The sequence below is a fragment of the Dendrobium catenatum genome, unplaced genomic scaffold (assembly GCF_001605985.2).
Source record: "Dendrobium catenatum unplaced genomic scaffold, ASM160598v2 fragScaff_scaffold_156, whole genome shotgun sequence".
Lineage (NCBI taxonomy): Eukaryota > Viridiplantae > Streptophyta > Magnoliopsida > Asparagales > Orchidaceae > Dendrobium > Dendrobium catenatum.
The window spans coordinates 1189309-1213743 of record NW_021318618.1 but is presented as its reverse complement, the minus strand read 5'-3'; the positions used below and the strand labels follow the sequence as shown (position 1 = coordinate 1213743).

Here is a 24435-nt window from a genome sequence, read left to right as displayed (position 1 = left end):
AAGAGACACCCACCCGAGAAACCTCCTGGCCCGCACTTGATTGAGCCCCACTTAACAAGAGTTACAGCTCGAGGGGAATCAAGCACGGGTTGGAGGGTTCTCAACTGTACTCGCCCACCAACCAAACTAAACATCTGCGGGTCACTAAACACTTCTTCTCTAAGCCTTGTTCTAATCCACAATTCAACTTGATTTTTGTTTAACCTTTTAAGTACATAATCCTCACGCATGCAATCTACTAAACATTTGAACTAATTCACTTTTGACAATAATATCTGCAACAACAATGTATTATTTACAAACAGAACATACACCAGAAACATCCATAGAAAATAGAAAAAGGAGAGATGCAACTATGCAAGCAGACAACTTGAAGAAAAAAACACAAAAAAAACAGACTGATAGCTAGTTCTACAGAGGCATTATACCCTGCTATGTTTAAAAGATACTAGAGATGATGAAATGAAACATATACACAACTGCTTAAGCAAGAGAACCTGCTAAACAAATTGCAGTTCATCCCCTTCAAAATTTCTCCTGCTGACTTCATTTACATGGAGGTTTAAAGTTTCGTTTGGAACGGCTTTCATACTGCTTCCTAAAATAACTTTCTAGTATAAAAATTTAAAATTTTTGTACTCGAAAGCTGCTTTAAGAAGCAGTAAAAAAAATGTCTCAAACGAAGCCAAAAACTGGTTGAGAGATGGAGTAAATGGAAAACGCCATTCATCAATTCACCTACGTTTTCTACTGAAAAACATTCCATTCTGCAGACGTTACTTAAATACATTATCTACTACCTATAAGTATCTAAACTGCAGGACTTTCAGAGATGCATAAATGCGCACCTTCACCCATTTCCTGGTTTCAACTTAGCAAGTCAAACACAGGCTTGATGCCCCTCGATGGGCTCTGCTCGATTCTGCACAGCTAAATGCTCTGATACATCTGCAAGGGACTTCAGGTTGCATTTGATCAAGGCCTCAATGAAGAAGCATGTATCGTCCTTCGTATTTCCGTCCGGTACATCAACAACAAATGACTCGATCACTAGAGTGCCTGGTCTTTCATCAATGGTCTCAGGATGAAGAGTTATCACAGATGAATAGTTCTGCAGTAAAAGATGCCAAAAATAAAGTAAGAAATAAGCAATCATTAAGTAGCTTGTAGTGCACTTCTTTGTGCACTGAATATGTTGGAAGAATTTGATTCCCATAGTTAAATCACAGCTTAGATTCTGCTCCAACTAAAGTTCACCACAACAAAAAGTAGATAGTAGCGGTATTATTACATGGTGGTCAGTTAACAAGCTCCATTAATGGCGCTTTTGGTTGCTTGGACGTTAGAAACAATGAATTTACAAGATTTTGTAGTTTGGTTGGATGCAGATAGAAATCAATTGGATTTTCAATTTTACAAAAAATTCACACTAAAAATAGAGAAATTATTCCGTGCGGAGTCTGGACGGGAAGTTCATGTCCAGATTGCGAGTGTACACACTATGTAGAACAGTTTGAACCAAACTGTATGCAAAAATTATACCCAGTATAAACATAGTGTGTACACTCATAGTCCAATTGAGAACTTCTCGTCTGGACTCCGCATGGAATAATTTCTCCTAAAAATGAGTGCAAATCACCAAATTTTAAAACATGCTTACTTTCCACCTATATAAGAAACCAAATGAGCCCCAAAAAAACTCAGCTCCATCAAATCAGCCCCCCCAAAAAAATTATGAAAAAACAAACTAAATCATCATACAAATGGAAATATAGAGCATGAAGGATACAAATACAATATATTGAACTAGTAATCGCATAAAAAAAACTAAGAAGAAGGATTGAATAGCTGAAGTTTGTATTATACCTTAAGCCGATGATCTCCCCCAACAATTTTAATACTCAGGACATGCTCATCATCATCAAGGAACTCCAGCCTCTCTGTACTAGTGGTCGCCGGAAGTCCAGTCTTCACATTCACTTGTCTAACGCTTCCAATCTCCATGTCTCCCTGAACCACACATCTACTCACAAAGGGCTTGTACTTCTGAGGCTGATCAAATCTCCTCACCAAAGACCAAACCTGTAAATTCCCCTCTATAAGTCATGAAATCAAACTTTTTCGCTATAAGAATTAAAGTTATAATCCTCTAATTAACAGTAACCATATCAACTTCAATTTCTTCATTTATATACAGATCAATCGTTTTAAATACAAAAGAGTTCTTCCCAAATCTGTTAAATCAAAAGAACTAAAAGAAGTAGAATCGCAGAAAAAGAAAAGAAGAGATCTTACGAGGTGAATGGGAGCCTTGATGTGTTTGACGAGAGCGGAGCTGCACTGGTTCTCCCTAGGCTCGTGCCTGTGGTATCTCCGGACGAACTCCGTCTCCACTGCCCGGCATCCGGTAAGACTCATGTCGTCAGCCCACCACCCAGCCCCGCCGCCGACCGCCGTAGCTCCGATACTAGCCCTTGCCCTGCTCGCCCCCAACATCGATCGATTGCTTTCCAACTTCTTCACTGATCAATCAGTCGTAAAAAAAAACCAGCTTTTACTTGCTCGATCTCTCTTTCTATTCTCGCCGTCCTTAGTCCTTACTTTCCCAATCCGCCATTAAAAGGAATATAGAAATGGAAAGGATAAATCCGAGCACATCGCACCCAGCTCACTCATCTTGACCTACTCCGCACGACATTTTTTTTATCCGGAATATTGGACCACCAGCCGACCATATTTAATGGCCGCGCATAAATTTATTTTTAATTAAGGATATAAATAATGCGGAACGCAAATAGGCAATGACCTTCTCGTCCGGCCATGGCCAAGAGGTAGGTGCCGTACCCACCGTTCACACATAAAGATATCTGTTTGCATCTTAATTTCGATTAGGTTTTTTCACTTATTAACGATAATGCCATTTCGTAAAAAAGGCGGCAGGTTATGGAATCTGACCTGGTTCTGTTCTATGTACGTGGATGGCGTAATAGTAAATTATTTAGCTTTTCAGGGACAGTTTGTTTGCTATTTCCTGAACTGACAAGTGACAACTGAGCCCGCCGCAGCATTTTGTTATTTTTTATTTTTTTTTATTTTGAGATAATTAAATTAGAAATTTAAATATTATACGTTTGAAATAAAAAAAAATGTAAAGGGCTGTTTGGTTGTTTTTAAAAAAGATATTTGTTGGGGGTTATAATATATGCCACAATACAATTAGAATTTTATATTACAGCTAGAGGTGTCAATTTTCAGTCACGGGTCGGGTTCGGGTCGAACCCGAAACTGACCTGGCACTATTCGGGTTCGGGTCGACCCGACCCGTTTTTGCAAACTAGTCGATTTTCTGGCCCCGACCCCGAGCCGCTTCGGGTTCGGGTCAATCCGACTCGACCCGCGGGATGCAGCGGAAGCGAGAATCGCGACACAGCTGAAGTCGGAGGCAGCTGGATGCACGACGCAGAAGTGGCGTGGGACGCCGGGACTCGCGCGGCTGCGGGACGCGGAACTGACGCTAGAAACTGCCCGGCGGCAGCAATGGGCCGACGGCAGCGCCGCAGCAGGACGCTCGACAGCAGAAGCCGACGACAGCTGGAGTGGGACACACGACGCAGCGGACCAATGCGAACGCGATGCTGAACCTGACGCCAGATGCCTACACTACGAGACGGGGCAAAGTCATTCCGGGTCATTTCGTGTCATTCTCGGGTTCTCGGGTCAACCCAAACCCAACACGCTTCGGGTTCGGGTCAACCCAAACTCAAAAATTTCGGGTCGGGTCTAATATTGACAGCTCTAATTTCAGCGTTGTACGAATGTCCAACACATAAATAAATAAATTTATGTGGAAAATTCTGAAAAGGAGAAAAATCACAGGGGCACATCCAGTTGAAATAATTCTACTATTGTCTAAGTATACTATAGTTGATTGAATTATCCTTGAGGGCGATCAAATTACAATAATCAACTGTTTGGTTGAAATTAAGTGACAAATGGAGGTCAGGTGCAGATCTGTCAACGTTTGGTCGGGCAGAAGTCCAGCATCAGATTGTGGTCAAGCGAAAGTCCGGTGTTAGTTTGTGCTTAGTGTCAGGCGGTGGTCCGACAGAAGTCCAGGCGTCAGTTGGTGGTCCGATGAAGTCCGACATCACGCGGTGGTTCGAAAGAAGTTCTGACGTCAATTAGTGGTTTGGCACATGTCCGGCATCAGACGGTGGTCCGGTAGAAGTCCGAGCATCAGTTGGAAGTCTAGTAGAAGTCCAACGTGAGGTGGTGGTACAACAAAAGTTCGGAAGTCAATTGATCGTCTGATAGAAGTCCGGCGTTAAATGGTGGTCCGACAGAAGTCTGACATTAGACAATGGTCCAATAGAAGTCCATGCATCAGTTCGTGGTCTGGTATAAGTATGACGTTAGGCAGTGTGGTCTTATAGAAGTTTGGGAGTCAGTTGCTTATATGACAGAAGCCCGACGTCAGGCGATGGTCCGGCATAAGTCCAGGCATCAGTTGGTGGTATGGAAGAAGTTCGGGCGTCAGTTGGTGGCTCGACATAAGTCCTACGTCAGGTGGTAGTCCGGTAGAAGTCCGGGTGTCAGTTGGTCATCCAACAGAAGTCCGGTGTCAGGCGGTGGTCTTGTAGAAGTCTGGTATCAGTTCGTGGCCCGGTAGAAGTCTGGGTGTCAGTTGGTGGTCTGGCAAAGTTCGGTGTTAGGTGGTGATCCAGTATCGACGTCAGACGGTGGTCCGAAAGAAGTCTGGGTGTTAGTTGGTGGTCCGATAGAAGTTCTTCATCATGCGGTGGTTCTGTAGAAGTCTGGGCGTCAATTGGTGGTCCGACATAATTTTAACGTCAAGCAGTGGTCCGATAGAAGTCCGGGGCAGGAGGTGGTTAGGCAGAAGTCTGGGCGTTAGGCGATGGTTCGGTAGAAGTCCGGCACCAGGAGTTGGTCCGATAAAAGTCTGGACGTCATGTAGTGGTCTGTCAGAAGTTCGAGTGGTGGTCGAGGAGGAGCTAGGTGGCAAGAGCAATTTCTGATCTCTATCTTGTTTCCTTGCTTAGGGTCCCTATCCCTGAGAAGTGAGGGGTCTATTTATAGATTTTTAGAGTGGCATGACCAATAAATGTGAGGAAGGTCAAAGACAAATTGGGAGTGATTTGAATGGACGACTGATGGTGATTCCCTTGATCGTGGACCATTAATTAGAAGCATGCCATGTTTGGAAACTTTTTGGTAATCCAAATTGTGGTTTGGACATTCCAACAATGCTTCAGGTTTTTGATTTGGACTCATTTCAGCTCAAATTGATTCGAATTTGGTATCGTTGGGTTCGTATTTTTGCGACATTCAATTTGACTATAAGTTTACTGAAATTGGAGTTCGGATGGTCCCAATTTTAATTTTGGAAGTTTTCAACTTGATTTTGCCTTGAGATTCGTGTTAGGTCAAGATAATTTTTTGATAATATATCAATATTAAATTTCAAAAAGAAAAAAAAAATTCAAATTTGATATTCAACTGAAATTTAATTGAGGCTAAACATGTGTCAATATTTTATTAATTATTTATTATAGTGTCATAATAATGATATAAATATATGAAAAGATAAAGAAAAATAATTTATGAAATATGAAAAAATATGTGAAATATTTATTTGATAATTTGAAACTGAAATACTAAAATACTTATGATTAAATTTCTATTTTTTTAGTCATAATCAAGATTCAAATAATGTATTGAAACTCTTATATTTATAATCCTCACTTTGCAATATAATTAATTATTTTATTCCTTTCCTAATTTAATGACATTCATTAATATTTCAATTACATTAATGTAATTTAATAATAACAACTTATTTATTTTTCAATATTTTGATATCCATAGCATATATTCTTCTTGTAATTTTTAAAATTAAAATTGTTTCAAGATATTTTTTACTTTATATTAAATAATAATATTCTAAATGGATGCTAAATAAGCACGTGAAGATGACAAGATGAGTAGGAAATCAGCTTGGCTTATTATTTATTTATTTTTTAAAGTTAAAGTTTGACTAATTGTTAAATAGCATGTTTGATGAAAAAGGCTCCACCAAAATTTTAATGGTTAAATTTGTCATTAAATAAAAATCCAAAATGAAGAGGAGCCATCAAAGGCAGGCCAAATCCTAATGACTTACCTTTAGAGTAATAAAATAAAGTTAAAAAAGTATTGGTTAATAACAATGAAAATATAAAATACAAATACTTATATTTTATAAAAATGCAAGAGAATTTGGCTTCATATGCCCAACAACTAGGGGTGTAAATGAGTCGAGTCGAGTTTTGACACAATCGAGCTCAACTCATCATGCTGAAAGCAAGCACGACTCGTTCCATTGTAAGCGAGTTCGAGCAGCTCGTCCAGCCTCTGTCGTGTTTGATTTGTCTTCCAAAAGCCTCTGATCGTTTTACGCTGTCCTTTCCGGTCTGGTATTTTAAAAAAGTGGTGGGAGGAGAGAGAGAGAGTAAGCCTTTTTTGGGTTTGTTAGATAGTTTATTATAGAGAGAGGTATTGAGCATTTATTATTCAAGGTTTGTGAGAGGAGAGAGAGAGAGAGAGAGAGAGAGAGAGAGAGATGGGCAGACCATTTAGATATGCGCAGGATTTATGAGTTCTTGAAATACACGCCGGTATTTTAAATTTGCAGATGGACTTTAGAACACATTGAGAATTCAAAATATAGGCGGGCATTTATTGTTATTATTATTATTGAAATTATTCTAATTTAATAATTTCAAGCTGGCTCGCGAGCTCACAAGCTGAGCCTGAGCGAGCTCAAACTCGAGCTTGTTTACTAAACGAGCTTGAGCTCGATAAGTTCGGCTCACGAGCCCATAAATAAGTCTACTCAAGCTAGCTCGCGAGCTGACTCGACTCACTTCCCCTACCTACAACGCATGAAGTTAGAGAAATATAACAGATATTTTATTAATTGAGAAACTATATTTGAAATTCATTGTGGACTAAATTATCTTTCTTTTGAATATAAGGAGTGATTATTGAAGTTCGACGTGAATAATTTTGCCTCGAATTTATTTGAATTCCAACTTTGAACAACTTTATTTGAATCATGTTCAAATAAAATTTGAGTAAGGTCCTATATTTTATAAACTTTGAAGAAGGAAGTGGAGAATATAGATAAGATAGCTCACGTAATGGGATAGTCCCCATAAACTTTTGATCCCAAATTTGATATTTTGGGTTTGATGCACCCCAAATAAATGGGTCAAGTGAAGTCTTAATAGCAATCAAAGTCTTTTTTCTTAACAATTCATAAGATCCAATCATGAATTGTAGACTTAGGAGTATCATATCATATGATTTGAGATACCTCATTTGTTCATGAAATACACTCTTATTCCAAAAATTACACTGTAAAAATTTTTAATATAACATTTTCTTTTTTTAAAGGTAATAAAAATATAAAAGATCTTATATTTTATATCCCTAAACTCAATTTATTAGTTCCTAAATTTTTTTTTTTGTAATTTTTTTTATTTATCCACAAAATTATCATAGATATAAATTATGTTACCAAAATTTTTGCTTCACATTTTGAACTTTAGATTTCAATATCAGGCAAGAAGTGTGATAGCTTAAACTCTTAATAATCGAGATATTGTCCGCTTTGAAATAAGGGCCTCACGGTTTTATCATATTGTTGTAACTTCCCAGGAGGTCACCCATCCCAGGATTTCTCTGGGATCAGCACGCTTAATTACAAAGTTTCTTAATAAAATTCCGACCATTACATCAAAAGGTGTATCGATGTTTAAGAGTTTAGATTCTTTTACTTAAGGAGTTTCACAATAAGATTGACAATGCTAAGGAGAATACTAAACTCTACCTCTAAGATGTTCAAGAAAATCCTATGTCACACATAAAACATGCTCGCTATAAAACTTTTATGCTAAAAAAAGTGTGATCATATTATGGGCACTTCTTCTTAGTCATCAAAGAATTATTTACCATAAAATTTTATTTTTTACTTCTTCCAATAATAAGAATCTTGAATACTTTCAGTGTGAAACATGCCAATTTTTAAAATACATAAAACACACACATTTGAGCCATGCATATAAATCTTCTCAACCTTTTCTCTACTTCTCTATCATTCATAGTGACATTTGATGACTCACTTTTATGACTAATATCTTTAAGGCTATGAGCTTTTATAAATGACTACATTAGAATTACGCGGATCTTCCTTAAAAAATATAAAAATGAAATATATCACATTTGTTAAGAAATTTTATCAATTTATATTAATCCAATTCCAAACAATAATCTAGGTCTAAATCACAATATAAGAAATTTTATCAATTTATATTTTATCATGATTACTAGCAATATTCTAAATCAATATTAGAGAGAGTTTATTCTAACACATGTATATACCTTATTAGTCCAATGCAATCAAGAGCTTACAATTCAAAACCCCTTGTTAAGTTCTTCTCAAAATATGCCCCATGAATAAATTTATCTTCATTATTCCTCTTAAAATCTTAGGGGCATAGGCAGATACAGTGTGGGGGCCATGGGGGCACTGGCCCCCACTGATTCGAAACATTTGGTTAAAATATTACCTGCTGGCATTGCTCTCTTGAGGATTAAGTACATATTAATTCCCTCAAATATTGCCAGCCGGCCACACTACTCTTAAGGAAATATAAGTGACCCTCATATTTCCTGCTAGCGTTGCTCTCTTGACGAAATATAAGTGGCCCAGTGACACTATTAAATACAAATTAACTAAATTAACTACCTTTTCTTATTGCTTGCCCGCTGTCTTTCCCTATTCCGCTCTTGCCTTTCCCTATTCCGCACAGCCGCACAACCCCAAAGACTCCAAGACCCCCACGCCAGTTTCTCTCGGAGGAGGAATCCGAACCGCGCTGCCGGCCGCCCATTCACCGTCGCTAAGCCCGAACACCGCCAACCATCCTTTGTCCGACATAAACTCTGTCGACTCGACGAGAGAAATTATAGATAACAGATAAGAAGAATATCAAGACTAGTATTCTCGATCAATTGTAAGTTTTTTGTTTTACTATATATTTTATATTTTTATAATGAATCTAATGGTTTAAAAAAAAAATTAAAACCACCTATGCTGGTCCCAAGCCAGGATGAAAAAGGTTGAGGGTTTTTTTTTACTTCAATATTTTGTGCCCCCTCATGAAAAAAATCCTGGCTCTGCCCCTGCAGTTAGGGGGTTTTGCATTTGTTCATGTCCTTATAAACACAATAAACTTGACTCAAAAGCAATTAATGTCATCTTTACCAATCATTCTTCAAACTATTAAGAGTATGAATGTTACAATCCAAACAAAAAATGATAACAATAAATGTTATATTATTTGTTTGTGGAAATAATCTTCTTAAAAAATAATTATTTCTTTTTTAAAACCGACATTCTTTTTCAAAACTCGCATCAAGGAGGAGGATTCAAATACTATTCATTAAATATGAGTTTTTTTGTTCATTCCACTGATCTTTAGCCTACATCGATCACTCCTTAACCCTCTTTGATGCACTCCGGATCGCCGTCGCCGAGGAGAAGACACCTGCAGGAAGGAAAAACACAAGAAGAACAGGGCACAAACCAATGGAACAGTAAAACACACTGAAGGGTTGTAGCTTCAGGCGAGCTTCTATTGAAGAAGGAAATTCTGTGTAGTAAAAAAAAACAACCCTATCTCCCTCTGCACAGAGAGTATAAGTAGTTTCTAGTATTGATAATAATACTAAAAGGAAAATACTACTAAAGTGGTACTAACAACCAAAAAGTAACATTAGTACTGCAGTGGTAAAATGAGGTAACGATGGGAGTGGGACTCATCTGGCCCTTTAACGGTCTTGGCCACATGGTGAAGGTGAGGCACTGCATCAGTCCTCCCCGGCACTGGAAGAGCTCGACTCCGACGAGCTGATCATGATCGGAGCATCATCGGGAGGATGATATTGCCATAAGTCAGAAACGTTGAAGGTGGGAGAGGTTGTATACCCCGGTGGTAATTCCACCGTGTAGGCATTATCGTTAATCTTTGCGATAATGGGGACTGGACCAATTTTGCGGCGGCTCAGCTTAGAATGAGTGCCCGGTGGAAAACGTTCCCGTCGAAGGCGAACCATGACAAGGTCGCCAACATTAAACACAGATTGGCGACGGTGGAGGTCGGCGGAGGCCTTGTATTTGAGGTTTGCCTTAGTTAGTTGTCGGTGGACATCCTCAAGCATCTTTGAGTACTGATCGGTGAAACTGGCAGCAGCACCCGATTTGCATTTGGGAAGCACAGCTACATCTAATGCAGGATTGGGAATTTTAGTATAGACAATGCCAAATGGGGTCTTACCAGTGGATCGATTCACCATGGAATTGTAAGCAAACTCGGCTGTGGTCAGAACTTCCTCCCATTGCTTCGGGTATTCCTGTACAAGGCAGCGGAGCATGCTCCCTAATGTTCGATTTACGACTTCCGTCTGACCGTCAGATTGGGGATGGTAGGCCGAGCTGAGACGGAGATCGGTACCCAAGCGTTTCCATAGTTCGCGCCAAAAATGGCTAATGAATTTGACGTCGCGGTCGGAGGTAAGGCTCCGAGGAATGCCATGAAGACGAACAATTTGGTGAAAAAATAGATGGGCGATGTGAAGAGCATTGGAGGTCTTTTTGCAAGAAAGAAAGTGAGCCATCTTTGAAAAATGATCGACAACAACCATAATCGAATCGTTACCTTTCTTCGTGCGGGGAAGACCAAGGACAAAGTCTAAGCTGATATCTTCCCAGATGGAATCGGGAACTGGTAACGGAGTATAAAGGCCTGTGTTTTTCGCACCTCCTTTATAATTCTAACAGACGGGGCAGCGATCCACAAAGCGAAAAACATCACGATGTAACCTCGGCCAGTAAAATCGGCTCTTCATTTGAGCTAAGGACTTGTCACGACCAGTATGTGCCGCTAGAGCTCCACAATGAGCTTCCCGTATAAGATGCTGCCGCCAAGAAGATGCAGGAATACAAAGGAGATTATGATGAAAAAGGAAACCATGACGAATGCAGTAACCTGATACGGTGGTTCCTTGTTGACAGGTTGCCCAGATGGCTCCGAAATCAGCATCATCCGCATATAGATGTTGAATGCACGTGAGTCCAGTAAACTCCGTCTGAAGTTGAGCAAGCAGCACTCGTTTCCTGCTGAGGGCGTCGGCCACTGTATTCAGCTTCCCAGCTTGGTGTTTGAGTAAGAAGGAAAACTTTTGAAGAAAGGAGACCCAACGAGCGTGCATTTGATACACAGTCTTTTGGCTATTTATGAACTGGAGCGCTCGATTGTCCGTGCGGATCACGAATTCTTGATGCAGCAAATAATGTTCCCATTCCTTGAGTGCTCGAATTACCGAATAGAGTTCCTTCTCATATGCAGACCAGCGTTGCCTGGATGGGCAGAGTTTCTCGCTGAAATAGGCAACGGGACGCCCTTCCTGTGACAGAACAGCACCTACACCCACACCGGAGGCGTCTGTTTCTACCGTGAACAACTTGTCGAAACAGGGGATGGCGAGAACTGGAGCTGACGTTAGTGCTTGCTTTATAGCCTCAAAGCTTCTTTGTTGCCGATCGCCCCACTGAAATACTTTGGCCTTTAAACAGTCCGTAATCGGACTCATAATGATGCTAAATCCCCTGATGAATTTTTGAAAAAAATTAGCTAGACCGTGAAAACTCCGGACTTCAAAGAGGGAGCTCGGAGTTGGCCAATTCAAAATAGCTTCGAATTTGTTTGGATTCATTTGGACTCCGTCTTTGGATACAATAAACCCAAGAAAATGGACATGAGAAGTGGCGAATTCACACTTCGGTAGATTAAGAAACAATTTATGGGTTTGGAGAATGACGAAAATTTGGCGTAGGTGCTCAATGTGGCTGCTCAGAGAGACACTATACACGAGAATATCGTCAAAGTAGGAGATACAAAACTGTCCCCATACAGTTTTTAGGATGTCTTGCATCATTCGCATGAATGTTGAAGGGGCGTTACACAGCTCGAAGGGCATGACGCGCCACTCGTAGAGACCTATCAGAGTCTTGAATGCCGTCTTCCACTCATCCCCAGGCCGTATACGGATCTGATGATATCTGCTACGCAAGTCGAGCTTGGAAAACACGGAGGCACCGATCAATTTATCAATGAGTTCGTCGATCCTTGGTACCGGAAATCGGTACTTGATTGTTATCTTGTTAATTGCCCGGCTGTCTATACATAAGCGCCATTCCTTATTTTTCTTCGGAACAAGTAATGCGGGTACCGCACATGGACTAATGCTGGTTTGAATTAGCTGTTTACTCAATAAGTCGTCAATGATATCCTGCATAATTTGTTGCTCCTTGGGATTGAGTCTATAATGTGATAAGTTCGGTAAGGAGGCACCGGGCAGTAAATCAATTTGGTGCTGAATTGTGCGTAGTGGCGGCAGGCTGGAAGGTAATTTAGCTGGGCAAACATCCATGAATTCTTCCAACAGTGCTGCGATATCAACGGGAATGTCTGAAGCGTTTGTAGCTGAGGAGTCGGTCACCACAAGAGCCCATAAGATATCGGAGTCCTGCCAAGATAGAAGTAAATTTGGTCCCGATACTATCTGCATTGCCGCCGAAGTTGAGCTGCTGGTAGTTGTTGGATTACTCACACGGGTTCCCGGTAGTAGCCTGAGTCTCTTGCCTTTCCAGTCTAAAGAATACACATTGGCGCGGCCATCATATGTGACGCCAGCATCAAACTGCCACGGTCGGCCGAGTATCAAGTGACAGACGTCCATATCTAATACGTCGCAGAGTACCTCGCAGACATATTGCCGCCCGATAGAAAACGTGACTTTGCACATATCCGTCACGGAAATGTCGACTCATTTCTTTACCAAACTGATCTTATACGGTTGAGGGTTCTTTGTAGTTTTAAGTTGGAAAGCCTGGACGACAGATCGGGATATAACATTCTCTGTGCAACCGCTGTCTATGAGAAGGTCACAGACCTTACCGTTAATGGTGCATCGTGTCTTAAAAATAGCATTTCGTTGGGAAGTAGTAGCTTGACGGGGAGCTATTAACAGTTTTTCTAAAACACACATTAGAGGCTCGCCCTCATCGCCTTCAAGGTCTTCAAATTCTGCTTCGTCGTCCTCCTTCTGATCCACCGTTTCTTCCCCTTCTTCCGTGTCAAGGAGCTGGAGTTGTTGGCGTTGAGGGCATTCGTTGGATTTATGGTCGGGTTGAAAACAACGAAAACATTTGAGTGTCGACGGCTTTGCATACGGATTGCCTTGGGCAGGAACCTTAGCCTTAGGAGCACTCTTGTTGTCGAGGTTGGGGATCACCGGCTTGGAATTGCCACTGGACGTCTTGATTGAACCTGAAGCTCCTCTGTTCTGATCGGCAGACTGGGGACTGTTACGTGCATTCACGAATCGGGGAGCACGGAGTTGCTGCATTTCTACTTTCAACGCAAAATTGATCGCCTGGGAGAGCGACCATATGAATTTAGTTCCAGTTTTTCCTGTATACTGTATTTAAGACCTCCTATGTACCGGGCGACCAGTTGGTTCATTGTCTCATTGAGGTTGTTTCTAGCGCTGAGCCGATGAAATTCCTCGGTATACTCGTTGACGGATCGATTGCCCTGTAAGCAATGCTGGTACTGCATATATAGGATCTGCTCGTAGTCAGTTGGTAGGAACTGAGCACGCAGGAGTTGCTTCATCCTGACCCAGCTACGCACGGTTCCCTTCCCTTCTCGCTGTCTGGTCATTAAGAGTTGAGTCCACCACGCGCTAGCCCCGCTTCGTAATCGGCAGGCGACATATTTGACCTGCTTGGAAGGATCTATTTCCATATACTCAAAGAAATTCTCCACCGCCTTCTCCCAGTCGAGGTAGTCTTCTATGTGTAAATGCCCATCAAAGAAGGGGATATCGATTTTGACCTTAAATTCGGGATGCCCCCGATAGTGTGGTTTACGGCGTCGAGTTCTCGGATCCTCAGCAATCTGACTCATACCGTCATCCTCAACGTCAGACTCCACTGGTTCCATTTCTCTAGCTAGTGGTGATTCGTCCTCTGATTCGGACGAATGTGGAAGTGGCTGGGGAATTCGACGTCCATTCCGCTCAAGGCCCATACCACACCGCCCCCCGATAACCAATGTCGGTTCCGGCCCTCGTCGCGGTTGATGGGGTGTGTTCCTTGCTCGGGTGAGATTGAACTCACGACGCAAGTCAATGGATAGGCGCTGTACATCTGCCGACAATGTATTCAACTGTCGCACGATGTTGGCCTGGCTTGTCCACAACGCTTCTAGGCTTCGAGCTTCGTCGGTAGCCTGCTCCTTCCCTTTGTCCGTCATCCCGCCGGAATAGGCTCTGATACCAAGCTGATGCACTCCGGATCGCCGTCGCCGAGGAGAAAACACCTGCAGGAAGGAAAAACACAAGAAGAACAGGGCACAAACCAATGGAACAGTAAAATGCACTAAAGGTTTGTAGCTTCAGGCGAGCTTCTATTGAAGAAGAAAATTCTGTGTAGTAAAAAAAAATAACCCTATCTCCCTCTGCACAGAGAGTATAAGTAGTTTCTAGTATTGATAATAATACTAAAAGGAAAATACTACTAAAGTGGTACTAACAACCAAAAAGTAACATTAGTACTGCAGTGGTAAAATGAGGTAACGGTGGGAGTGGGACTCATCTGGCCCTTTAACGGTCTTGGCCACGTGGTGAAGGTGAGGCACTGCATCACTCTTGATGTTTAAAACCTTGGTCAAACTAAAAATCCTTCAATTGTTAAGATACAAATGTATGGTTTATATTAGAAGCCAATAACATCCAATGAGCATTAGTGAACCAAGCATTTCTCCACAACTAAACCACATGCCTAAACCACTTAGCTCTAATCATCATTCACAAGGTCAACAAAGTTTGATCATGATATCTCAATTGGTCAGAGAACAGGTACAAGAATAACAAAATCTTATGTAAAATATTCATTCATTAAATACATCTCTTATAATGACCCATCTTCTTAGTTTAACGCTTTTACATTCAATCCTTTTAGTGTGAACATATATTCCCAGTATTATTCAAGAAGCATTAAAAAGATCTTAATGGATAGTTGTTGCTTATAAAGAAATGAATGCACAAAAAAAATGGCAGATGACAACTCACAATATTCTCAAAAGGAGAGTTACTTCCGAGTTATCCTCTTGTTAGTCATAAATTTTGATTGGCTTCTACACCGACTATATATAAAAAATTAATTTCTAAATAGAGATATAAAAAAAGAGATGTACGTATATGAATATTCCTATCAGATTCAAGACCACTGACAACAAAGGTTTAGTCGGTATATTTGAGAAATCTTTATATGATCTAAAACAATCTTGAAGAGCCCGGTTTGACAAATTTATCACAACAAATAAATAACGTAAAAACTCTCTAGGGTAGGGTTTTTTATTTTTTTTTTAACTCTCTAGGGTAGGTTGATCATCTTATTTATAAAGAAATCAGATGGTGCTTAAATCACTATCTTGATTACCTATATAGATAATTCCATTTTAATTAGTAATGATGAGGTAGAAATTATGACACTGAAAGAGATTTTAGTAAATAAATTTAAAATTATATGATGTATATTTGCTACATCAAGTCAAGGCTTTAATTTCCCCAAAGGAGGGGCATCATTTGATTGACTGAAAACACTAGTGGATTCATTCAAATTGGGCTTGGCCCCATTATTTTTTTCTCTTTCAGGGGTTTTCACTTTTCACGTAAAAACTCTGGTGTTTCTTATGAACACTACACCATCTCTTTTATCTGATTGTGTACTGGATCTTTGTACAAAACTAAGATGTTAAATCTTATATTTCTCTATCACCACGAATATTTCATAACACAACTAGTATAAATTTTTTTTATTAAGCTAATTAGGTTTGGTTTATAACTATAAAAATTCTATCTTTGGCTATTGCTACTTTACATTGGGAAATCTGATCACATGGAAAAGTAAAAACAAATGGTTATTATTAGCTAGTGTAAGCTGAATTTAGTGCCATAACTCATGTCATTTATGAAGGAATATAGCTAAAAAAGTTAGTGGAAGATCTAAACATTCAAATTAAAAAAAAAAACTAACAATGATGATATAGGACAACAAAGCTATAATTAGTATTGCCAAAGATCCAATCCACCAAGATAGAATCAAGTATGTGAAAATTGATAAATATTTTATAAAAGAAAAAAAAAATGATCAATGAGTTATTCAAATGTAATACACTCCTACAATCACTATTCAATATTCTAACTTTTAAGCTACAAAAGATCAACATATATTTACAGTTTAAGGGGGAGTATAAAATTTCTTTATTACCTAAAATTATTTCTCTAAATCAAACTGGCTTTGTGAAGGGGAGAAGTATTAGTGATAACATTTTACTTGCTCAAGAACTTGTTAACGATATTAATACTAAAGTTACTGGGGGTAATATTATTTTTAAGTTGGATATTACCAAAGCTTATGATAATTTAGATTGGAACTTTATGTTTAAGGTCCTTTCTTTATTTGGTTTTAGTCAAGAGTTCATTTTATTGAAAAAAATAGTGTGGATAACTGTTTTTTTTCTGTGATTATCAATGGTAAAAACCATGGCTTTTTTAAATCTTATAAAGGTCTTAGACAAGGTGATACTATTTCTCCTGCTCTTTTTATTATAGCTATGGAATATTTATCTAGGGGTATTAATGAGCTTTTTGATAAGAATGCTAACATTAATTTTCGTAGTGCTAGAGGTTTTTCTATTTCTCACTTGAGCTTTGCGGATGATTTCATTATTTTTGCTAATGGTTCTATTAAGAATATTAAACTTGTGATGAAACTCCTTTCTAATTTCCATAAGTGTAGTGGTCTTAAAGTTAGTAAAGATAAGAGTAATTTTTTTGTGGGAAAGTCTATCAATCATAATAGGGTTTTGGCCATTCAAAGAGTGTGTGGTTTTCAATTAAAAAACTTACCTATTAAGTATTTGGGTACTCCGATTTTTAAGGGTAAAAAGAAAAATTTTCTTTTTGATGATATTTTCTCTATAATTCAAAGGAAGTTGGCGAATTGGTCTACCAATTTTCTGTCCTTTGGTGGCCGCTTGGTGCTTGTGAAAGCTGTTCTCAATTCGATACCTATTTATTTATTTCACACTCTCATGCCTTCTATGGCTTTATGCAAGAGACTTGAGAGGATGATTAACAAATTCTTTTGGGGATCGAAAAATGATTATAAAGCTATTCATTGGGCTGCTTGGCATAAAAATTGTGGTCCTTTTGATGAGGGTGGCTTGGGTTGTAGAAATCTTGCTGACACCGCTAGTGCTTTTTCTCACAAACTTTGGTTTTCATTTAGATCGAATATTAGTCTATGGGCTAGGTTTATGAATGTTAAATATTGTCATAATAAGCATCCTGTTATATGTTCCTTTAAAAATTCTGATTCTCCTACGTGGAAAAGACTTTGTAACATTAAATGGGAAGCTGAAAAATTTATTCAATGGGGCCTTGGGAAGGGGAATATTTTTTTCTGGCAGGATAATTGGTTGGGGGATTTCTCTATAGACTCCTACTTAAATTCTCACACTTTGGATACTGTTAAGGTTTCTCATTTTATTTGTAACAATAGTTGGAATGTGAATAGATTAAATCAGCTGCTTCCTAGTTGTTTAGTGAACATCATCTTAGCTATTCCTTTAAATATTAATGTTTTGGATAAAATTCTGTTTGCTGCATCTTCTGATGGTAAATTTCATATGCGTAATGTCTGGGATAAATGCCGCATGCATTTGGAAAAATCTGTTAGATTTGCTTCTATTTGGCATAGCACTTTCCCTATTACTTACTCGACTTTTGTTTGGAGGTGTTTCAAAGGTTTTTTACCTGTTGATAATATTCTGCAAAAGAAAGGTTTCAATTTAGCTTCTAAATGTTTTTGTTGTTCTAATTTGGAGGATATTGATCACATTTTTATTAATGGTAGGATTGCGCATAAAGTTTGGATATACTTTTATCAAATATTTAATATGAATGTTACTTTTACCCCGGATAATTTGTTCGATATGGTGGATAGTTGTTTCAGTCCTACTAAAGGTCATATTAACAATCTGATGCCTATTCTGATATTATGGTATATTTGGAAAGCGCGTAATGAGGCTAAACATGATAATATTAAAATGGTTGACACTAACATTATTAACAATGTGATTAGTAAAATCAAGAACTTGTACTCCTGCAATGTTATTAACTGTAAAACTTTTGATAATTGCGATATTGTGGCTGTTAAGCTGGGTATCCAGCTTGATAAAGGCAGTGATGTTTATTTGGATACGATGGTTTACTGGGTTAAACCCAAACCCCCTTTTATTAAATTGAATACTGATGGGTCTGTGGGTTTAGCTTATGCTGGAGCGGGTGGTCTTATTCGTGATTTTCAGGGTGATATTATCTCTGGCTTTGCTGCTCCTGTTAATCGGCTGGATGTTTTATGGGCTGAGCTTAATGCTTTATTTTTGGGGGTCCAGCTGTGTTCTAAAAAGGGTTATCATGATGTGTGGATTGAGTTGGACTCTAAGTTAATTGTCACGAGTATTTTAGAGAACTTCATTGGCAATGCGAAGAATTTTTACATTTTTAGGAAAATTAGAGATATTCTACTCACTTTAAACTTTAGGATTTCCCATATTTATCGTGAAGGGAACATGTGTGCGGATTGGTTGGCGAAAAAGGGTGCTAATCTGGTTGATTATGAAGAAATTGATATTGTTAATCTTGATATCTCCTTTAAAGGTATGCTTGTTCTTGATAAATTGGCTTTGCCCAATGTCAGAAATGGGTGAGAGCTCTGTTGTTTTATGTGTGGTTGGGCTGCTGGTTTTTTATTTCCTTTTTTTTTTTTACTGCGTTGTTCTGCCTGTACCTGGATCTGTTATGGGTTCTTTAGAGGTTATTTTTTCTAATATGAAGTGCTGGAGGTGTTGCTGGTTTGGTTATCAGGGGATTTTGAGGTGGGGGCCCTGGTGGTTTCTGGTTCTTTTGTCGTGGCATCCTGGTAGGGGGATTATCTGGGACTGTTCGTTTTTTCTGGCTGCGTCTGATTTTTTAGATGATTGGATGAGTAAATTTGGTAAAGGTCCTGATGTTCTGATTGAGCTGGTGGATTCTTTTTGGTTTTCGGATAAAGCTAGTAGGGTGTTTGGGATGAGATGTTTGCTGTATTATTTAACTGTTTTGTTGAATTCCGTGATATTGATGTTATTATTGAAGATTTTTTGCAGGTATAAGAACGGAAGAATTTACGCGTGGTATAAGGTATGGATTCTGTTGTTGTTTCTTTTTTTTGTGCTATTTTTTGTCCAATTTTGCAGGAGAACTGAGCTGATTGACTTTAAGACTCCTTGGCGTCTCCTTTTTTGGGTGCTGCTGCTTCACAGCCCGCAGTTAGAGTTGAATTATTTTTGTAACAGTAGAAAGAGGATCCTCCGGCTCATAGGTTTTTTGGTTTTCTTTTATTTTGTAGCTCGTTGGAGCATTAGAGGGCTGGAGGAACCTCCTAAGGACTGTGTAACTGCTTATTTATATCAACGCGTAGGCCCCTTTGTGGGTTTTAACTAAAAAAAAAAAAAGGGGGAGTATAAAATTTCGTAATGAGTGGAACCTATGCTAGTATCTCATTAAGCTTTTCATGTGCTATCATTGTAGTTCTTATTTACAAAATTTCCTAATGAGTGGGACGATAATCAAACTCATTGCGGTTCTTATTTACAAAATCTTATTGTTTTGTATTATATTATCTGATTTCCAAAGTAAAGAGAGCACAATCATTACATGTTAGCTGAATGATTCGAGCAATCAGAACTAAGTCGTCGTCGCTGGCCAAATCTTCCATCTGTAAGGGTACCTGCGTTCATACTTCACACAAATTATATATGATTCTTCAAAGGAGATATTACCTGAATAGCTTTGCAGGAAGAGATCAAACTGCTGAAGGAATCCTTGGTACAAATATCAACATATCATGAACAATAAAATCATTTATATTTTATTCACTTCCTGTTTGAATTCGAGCTTATTTTGTTGACTGCCATTAATGAAGTAGATAATATCAGCCGAAAGGTTTTCAGAAGTCGCTGGAAGCTTAAAGTAGGTAGCCGACCAGTCAGTAACACCTGGCACAGCAATGGGTGGCCGAGAATAAAATAGCTGTTAATTATGACCATTAATGAGATTGTTAAGGAATTCTGATATCTTACGGAAGATATTAAAAGTTATATATATATAAGCCTTGACTCGCAAATGATAATGAAAAGGTTTGAAGTAGACCCAATGGAAGTTCTATACATCTCTGTTCACTGTAAGAGAAAAGATTTCAATCACTTGGGTTGAGAAAAAACACACATGCTGTTGCTGAGACGTGTAAAAGAGAAGTTGAGAAGTTTGGATATGATGAAAAACTTGTATTGATTTCTGAGAAGCTTAGAATTGCTATAAAAGACGAGAGGCGACAGAAGTGTTATATTAGTGATATATCATCAAAAAATTATCTTGATCGGCCACAAAATAGGAAATAAAGCACGGATCCACACAACATCAAGAAATTCATTATGAAAATAGAGAGAAATAAGTACGTACGGATCTCTCTTCTATCTCATTCTCTCTTTGCTTCTCTTCTCACATGCACCGTTCTCAATGTCTACACACTTAAAATATAAGAGAAAGCAAAGTAAAATAACCCCAAGGGATGGAACCCGGCCCTTCAGAAAAATGAGAAAGAAAACCGTCATGTATGTCTCACAGTGCTGCGACGCCAGTTTGAAGTGTTGCAGCGCTTGAATCTCTTTCTTGATCCATTGCAACGCCTTATATATATCGCAGTGGCACTCTGCTTTATGTCGTTCAGGCCAGGTCGGGGCACTTGGGAACACATCGTTGGGGCACTCTGGTACGTAGCACCGGGGCGCTCAGGTACATAGCATCAGTGTGTTGTTCGAAAAAAAAAAATAAATAACCCAAGCAGGGGGTAAACTGCTCACACCTCCCAGCAAACATGAAAAGCTTTGAGTTACGAGATAACATAATAATCAGATTGATCAACACAGTCAGATTCCACATATAACATAAGGACTCAAATATCACTTTAAGATGTGAGTGGTGTTCCACAAAGTTATTGTTATACATATGTATATCGTCGAATAAACAACACATAATTTGTTCTTGAAATTAGGTTTAAGTATCTTGTCCATCAATCTCATGAATGTCAATGGAGCATTGCATAACCTAAATGACATTACTTTCCACTCATAAAGTCCTTGTCTTATTTTAAACACTATTTAGTACTTATCTCTGTGATGGACTCTAATTTGATAAAAACCACTACGAAATCCAATTTTTAAAAAAAAAAAGATGGAACCCGAAAGTTTGTCTAGCAATTCTTCATCGGACTGCACCAAAATCCAAAATTTAACTGTTATTTTATTAATAGCTCTGTTATCTATACACATCCTCCAACTTCCATATTTTTTTGGCACAAGTAAAACAAGAATGACACAAGGACTCAAACTGGGCTGAATCAACTAGCTAGTACCCTCACACCGGTGTGACTGAAACAATTGTAAACACTAGGAATTGACGCCCCCTTTTAATTAGAATGCCACATATTTTACCTATTTGTCCGGTTTTATCTCCATATACTTGAAGAAGTTTTCAATGGTTTGCTCCCAATCAAGATAATCTTCAATATGAAACCAGCCGTTGAAAAATGGAATGTTGAGCTTTAGTCAAAACTCACCTTGGTACCGATTATATGTCATTGGACACCACATCTGAAATTCTCACATGGCAATTTATCTTCTTCAGATTCAACCAAGTCATCTCAATCATAATTCATACATTCTTCTTCAGAATATGTAAGTTTAGATGTTGGCTGATCGAGTTTATTTTGTCCACGATCTGGATTGCTGCTTCGCACGATAGCAGGTGTGGTTACCAGCACTATGACAAAATTCATTCTCTTGGAACCTGTCTCGTCTTGATGGATTGAGGTTCTCGACGCACTTCTATAGATACTTGAAAAAATTAGGAGGCTAGCTTGTTGAGCTGCCTTGATGTTTTAGACTATGCTGCCCAAAGAGCCTCGAGGTTGCGAATGCCGTCACTGGCCGTGTGTTTGCTGCACTACGCCATACTCCACAAGGCCAAGCTCTGATACCAACTTGATGTGATAGTCATTGGAAATAGGTAGAGAAAGGGATAAGCTCAAATGATAATGATAAATCTCATATATGTTAATTTTCTTCTTCTTCTTTCATTTTCTATATATTATATTTTTGGTTGTAGTTTTTTTAGTTGCTAAGAAAAGGAAAAACAACTAAAAAGGCAACATGGTACTGCTATAGCATAATTTTTTTTTGGGGACAGTTAAGAGATTGAAGCCTGAATGAGATGGGTAGAATTTCTTTTATCGACCACTCGGCCGCAAACCCAATCTCCTATAGCATAAAATAGAATACAAGCTTAAAGTAGTGGTGGCAGTAACATGAAAAAGGGATGCTACTTATCTAAGGCTTCGTTTGGGACAGCTTTTTTATTGCTTTTTAAAACGGAGTTTTAGTACAAAAATAAATAAAATTGTACTAAAACTCCGTTTTATAAAACAATAAAAAAGCCGTCCCAAACGAAGCCTAATTCTATATACTCAAATTCTAGAACTAATGACAACAATAGAATCTCTTGGGAATAATCAATTTTATAGCTCATTACATCATAGTATATATTCTCATAGTTAGGTACTTCTGTGTATATTTAATTAATATATTTAATTTTATATTAACATAATAGAGAAAAAAGATTCATATAATCATTCTCTTTTAGTAGGATAAATACTTGATTTCATTGTTATTATAACTTTGTATTGAGACACTCCATAGCAATGAGAGTAACAAATTTATAATGATGGTTGTGGAATGTAATCATTATGTCTTCTCATAGATTTTCCTATTCTTTCGAGATAGGTGATGTGGTGCTTCGTTCATCTCAAGATCGTCATGTTAATCATTAAAAAAAAAAACATATGTGATGATTACAAGGTCTAATTAGGGAACGTTGATGGAATGAGATTTAGACTTCGTTTGAGACGACTTTTTTATTATTTTTTTAAAACAAAATTTAATAAATATTTTGTACTAAAACTCTATTTTAAGAAGCAATAAAAACAGAACAGAGCAAATGTGGATGCCTCCTTAATAAAACAAAAAACCCCCACATCTCAATTGGATTAAAGTCAATGTGGATGCCTCCTTATGGAGATCGAACATAGCAAGTGTAGGTGGGGTATTTCGTGATTTTAATGAAAGATTCATGGGTGCCTTTGGTTTTAACTTTCTTTATTGGGATAGCTCTCAAGTAGAAGTTCAAGCTATTCTTGCATTGCGAATTAAGGTTCATTCAAGATTGGATGCTTGAGTTTAATGACATTAATATTGAAGGAGACAACAACAACGTCATTGAAGTGTTTCGTAGAGCTATGCTGAATAAAGGTGAAGTAAAAGGAGAAAATCATAATTGGAGGGAATTAGATTTTCGTAATAATTTCAAACATCTTTTATTTGTTTCTGTTAATAGAGGTTGTAATAAGTTAGCATATATATGTGCTAACTATATTTTTTTTTTCAGATTTTTTTTGGGATGTTCTTTATTCAAATAATGTTCCTCATTCCTTTATTTCTTTGTTAAAGAAGGAATGTGATGATTGCTCTTAGGTTGTTTGTTGGATTCTAAATAAAAATTTGCCTAGTGCATTTCTTCAAAAAAAAAAAAAAAAAAAAAAAAAACTGCATTTCTTTAAAAAAAAAAAAAAAAAAAAAAGCAATAAAAAGGTTGTCTCAAACAAAGCCTTAGAGGAGTTTCTCTTACCATCCTAAGGTGGGTTATCTTGAGATAAATAATTCTAATGGTGGATTCCCATTGATTATATTTTTGATAACATGTACTCAATTATGAAATTCTTGAATATATGAATGAAAGTATAATTATCTAATCATTTTACAGGCAAATAATAATGTCTTAATGTTTATAGTGCCGAAAAAAAATCTATTTAAGAAGGTTGCAATATTTATAAAGTTGGTCAAGGAGTTGCTGTGAGAAAAATTGTAGAGTTAATTTGGTTGAAAAAAAAGCAGAATTTCACTTTCACTATATAAATTTTTTTAAAAATAATTAGAAAATAAAAAGAAAATAGTAGTCAAATGAATTTATAATTGCTGTTTGAAAAGTCAAGCAATAGGAAAATTATCTCAAAGAGACCCTATT

General features: G+C 38.0%; 1 protein-coding gene across 1 annotated transcript; it reads right to left on the bottom strand.

Annotated features, from left to right (window-relative positions):
* Positions 1 to 274: 274 nt before the first annotated feature.
* Positions 275 to 2761, bottom strand: LOC110108488 (abscisic acid receptor PYL8-like). The gene is made up of 3 exons (XM_020839158.2): positions 2296 to 2761; positions 1867 to 2082; positions 275 to 1111 (listed from the first exon to the last, which is right to left on the bottom strand). Exons 1-3 carry the CDS (start codon positions 2494 to 2496, stop codon positions 881 to 883), a joined length of 648 nt encoding a protein of 215 aa, XP_020694817.1. The 5' UTR covers positions 2497 to 2761; the 3' UTR covers positions 275 to 880.
* Between the last annotated feature and the right edge of the window lie 21674 nt (positions 2762 to 24435).

Excerpts from the sequence above, each read along its gene's own strand:
- LOC110108488 (XM_020839158.2), bottom strand. The coding sequence starts at position 2,496 with ATGTTGGGGGCGAGCAGGGCAAGGGCTAGTATCGGAGCTACGGCGGTC. Across the intron at positions 2,083-2,295 it reads TCAAGGCTCCCATTCACCTC|GTTTGGTCTTTGGTGAGGAG; the intron begins GTAAGATCTCTT and ends GGGAATTTACAG. Across the intron at positions 1,112-1,866 it reads GGGGAGATCATCGGCTTAAG|AACTATTCATCTGTGATAAC; the intron begins GTATAATACAAA and ends CTTTTACTGCAG.